The sequence below is a fragment of the Festucalex cinctus genome, chromosome 9, assembly GCF_051991245.1.
Source record: "Festucalex cinctus isolate MCC-2025b chromosome 9, RoL_Fcin_1.0, whole genome shotgun sequence".
In the NCBI taxonomy this organism is placed as follows: Eukaryota; Metazoa; Chordata; class Actinopteri; order Syngnathiformes; family Syngnathidae; genus Festucalex; species Festucalex cinctus.
The window spans coordinates 12,320,452-12,324,303 of NC_135419.1; the positions used below are offsets into that span (position 1 = coordinate 12,320,452).

A 3,852-nucleotide genomic window follows, 5' to 3' on the forward strand; every position below is an offset into this window, starting at 1 on the left:
GCTAATAATGAACTGTTTTTGAATTATTTATTCACATATATGCATTTCAAAGTCTGTACTTTTATGTTTACCCAAGTAAAAGCATTGAATTATTTACTTGTTTTCATCCGGTATTTTCTTTATGTATTAATTTTTATCTACGGGCTGAATTTCACAAGATCACAAAGTCTAGTTCCATGACTGCCTTCAGGCTGATTAACACACCCTTGAAGTGCAAATAAATGTTGTTTTTGTACATGACAGACAGGCAGGGAAGAAAGAAAGAAAGAAAGAAAGAAAGAAAGAAAGAAAGAAAGAAAGAAAGAAAGAAAGAACCGATACTTTATTAAGTTGTCAACTTATCACAGCGCCACTATTCACACTTATACATTTGAATTAAAATACATATGTTCATGTTTAATCCATGAATCGACCAATACATTTCTGGTTCAATTAAAATTGGAAGGGAAAAAAGACCTGTTGCGAATTTTGCTGTGCTGCTGTTTAGAGAATAGCAAGTTGTTCAGTACAAAAATATTCCACAGTTGAACAGCTGAACATCCTAAAAGCCGAATATACCATTTTGGTAAGATACTTTGTTGATCTGTGCAGCATTGAGAAGGAAATTTAAATAAAAACGAACTTGGGATATGTTAATTAATAATTATAGCTATTAATCAAACTTTTTTTTTTGTATACTAATTTGCTCCGCCTTATGGCCAATGACGTCATTAGAGGGCGTCCTCATCCCATCTCATCTTTTCTCGCCTTCATAACCGCAGCGGACATTTCCCCAGAGTGCAGGTGGACATGATGTGGAAGCTTTTGTCTCCGTTGGTGCTCGCGCTGCTGTTGTTTGGACCGTTGCGGCCTTGTAACGCCGAAAGAACCCCTCTCACTCAGGTAACCACTGCCTCAATGTTGTATGAGTAAGAACCCCAACAACACCGACTTCATTGGGAAAATTCCCAGTACTAATTAAAGGGCGTGCGTCATGATAATCAGAAGTGTCAGGTGCTGTTTTTAACCAATGACTTATCCTAAAATTCATTATTATGTAGTTACATTGTATAAAGTGTATTATTAAGGTCAGGAGTGCACATGTGCGCTGAAAATGGCAAAAGCGCAACAGATTCAATTGTATCACTGTAGTCTTTAAAAGCATCTACGTTTTTCTGCAATGTAGGATTGTGATTTCCTCATGTCCATCAATCAGGAAAAAAATGCGTCTTCTTGCAGTGGTGCAACCCACCCGCAGATGGTACCATCTACAAATACCAGGCCAAGCCCTTGAATGGAAGTGGCACTGTTAACTTCAGCCACTTCGCAGGAAGGACTGTCCTCATCGTCAACGTGGCCACGTACTGAGGTTACACCTTTCAGTACGTGGGTAAGTGATCACACCGCAAATGACATATAGTACGGATAGACTGATTATCAGCGCCGATACTTATCATTTTGAAGCATTAGCATCGTGTGAAAGCGTGGAACTGTTGTGGAGTAAACAATTTTGAATGGTATTTAAATATGTATACATTTGAATGTGTTTAAATATGTTCGAACGTACTCATCACTCAAATGTTTACTCCACATTGGAAGTTCCACGCTTACATAGAATCGATCTTATCGTTTGGCATTGGCCGATTTTAAAGAGAAAGTTAGCTATTAGTTAGTTAGCTTCGGGTCAAAATGATGGGAACTTCCTGAACTCTTTTTGTTGGAACTGAAAACAAAAATAAGATTAACAGAGCATGTTGAAATTTTGGAAAACTTTATTAAGTATTCATTTAGACATGATAAGTTATCAACCTCCTTGGCTCTCCTTGAACAAAAGTTTCAGTGTGTACAATGTAGCTCTTGTCTTCTGCAGAGCTGAATGCACTTCAGGAGGAGATGGCTGTTGACGGACTCACTATTCTTGGCTTCCCTTGCAATCAGTTTGGGAAACAGGAACCGGGACGTAACAGTGAAATCTTGCCAGCTTTAAAGTAAGACATTGTAGAATGGTTCTTTTTGTTCTGAAATATTTAAGTAAGGGAGAATTTGACCAAGAGACTGCATCCACTTGCTGATAATCAGTCAGTCTTTTAGTGCCCTTTGGCTGGAGAATTTCCATTTCGTATTCCCTCTTATAGGCAGGACGCAGCTTCTGTACTGGACTGCATAGCTAGAAGGGAATTCGGGCTGGTTTCCAAGGTGCCGCTCACCAAGTGTTGAAAGGCTAACCTCTGATAAACTTCCCTGTCTGAATTCCAGGCACGTCAGGCCCGGCAACGACTTTGTTCCAAACTTCTTGCTGTTTGAGAAAGGGGATGTGAACGGGAAAGATGAGCAAGGGGTTTATACCTTCCTCAAGGTAGGTTCCTCAAAATGGAGTCAAAATCCATTTCTCAGCCAATACATATTTTATTGGGGAAAAAATCTCACATAACACTAAACAATACAATATGTATACTGGTATTGCATAGTGAAGAATGAAGAAAGCTATCTAGTTTTATAGTCGAGTAAATTGTGTTTTGCCATTCAGAGTGCAATACTGCATTCGAGGATGTTCGGAAGTCGGACTTTTCGAGTTCAAGCCAGGAAGTGTGTACGGGAACGCCCCCTTGAACTCGGAAATTCCACTTGCGAAGTCTGAAGAAAAAAAGGACCCCGACTTCACCGGCGGATTACAATGTGACGTCACTCTGAATAAGATTAAAATTCCAAATGAAGCAAAATTGCAAAAAGGGTACGTTTTCTAGAGATCAAAATGATTTTCGAGGACCAAAATGAAAAACAATTTATCAATATCCGCCATTTTGGTTGTTTACGTTCGCCTCGACCGCTTTCAGGTTGGAACTGGGAAAAACCAACTCGGGATATATCCGACTTCCGACCATCCTCGAATGCAGCATAACATAGGCACATTGTGTGGCTGATGAGAAAAGTCATGTTTACAAGAAATTGGCGATGAGGAGGCTGGACAAATTTTGTACAAATTTGTTTTAGATTCAGGGCAAAATAGCATGTTAATTTTAAATATAAAAAATACCAATAACATGATGAATCAAGTTTCCAGATTTTATGGCATACTGTACACTCGTTGCTTTCATTCCTCACCTACCTGTAAGACTTTGGTCCTTCAACAGAGTTCCTGTACTCCAGTCGGAGACAACTTTGGTAACCCCACCAACAGACTATTCTGGGACCCGTTGAAAATCAGTGACATCAAATGGAACTTTGAAAAGTTCTTAGTGGGCCCGGATGGAAAAGCCGTGATGAGGTGGCACTCATCTATCAACGTTTCCCAAGTGCGAGCTGATATACGCAAATATCTACTCCAGCGTTACACAGAGCTTTTCAACTAGATTGGCCCATTAGTTTCCAGATGTAGTAGTAAAGTTGATGTAAATCTAGCAGTTTCACTAACTTAGGAAGGTAGCATGTTCAATGAAGAAGAGGTTTGAAAACAGAAAGTCTGCGGAGCCTCTTTGGAATCTGAGTTACAAGGTCAGCTTTTCAGTGCATTCGAGCTGTCTTGCTATCTCACAGCATCATGTTATCTTCTCAAACTGGGACCTGCTGGCATTTACAGCCTCACTTCTAATAAACTGATGACAACTGCACACTTGTTTGTTATCTTTTGCAGGAATGCAGATCATGTCAGGGATGTGGCAATGATGTCGTGGTTCCATCTTGAAATTAACAGTGCACAAATAACTGGGTGGTGAGGCAGCTTTGTTTTGTAATGGCCCATTTCAGTCTTAGAATTAAAATTGTTGACACAAAAGCTCATGTAAATGATTTGCAAACAGGTAGCGTTAAACGCCAACACGCAGTAGCTTCTTCCTGAAGGCTGAAAAAAAGAATTTCAGTATACATCATACAATA

The 3,852-nt window shown here is 39.6% G+C and overlaps 1 protein-coding gene across 1 annotated transcript; it reads left to right on the forward strand.

Annotated features, from left to right (window-relative positions):
- Positions 1–713: 713 nt before the first annotated feature.
- On the forward strand, positions 714–3,587 carry gpx3 (glutathione peroxidase 3). Its single transcript, XM_077532912.1, has 5 exons — positions 714–882; positions 1,219–1,369; positions 1,850–1,967; positions 2,236–2,335; positions 3,111–3,587. The coding sequence occupies exons 1-5, from the start codon at positions 790–792 to the stop codon at positions 3,327–3,329; spliced, it is 681 nt and encodes a 226-aa protein (XP_077389038.1). The 5' UTR covers positions 714–789; the 3' UTR covers positions 3,330–3,587.
- Positions 3,588–3,852: the final 265 nt, after the last annotated feature.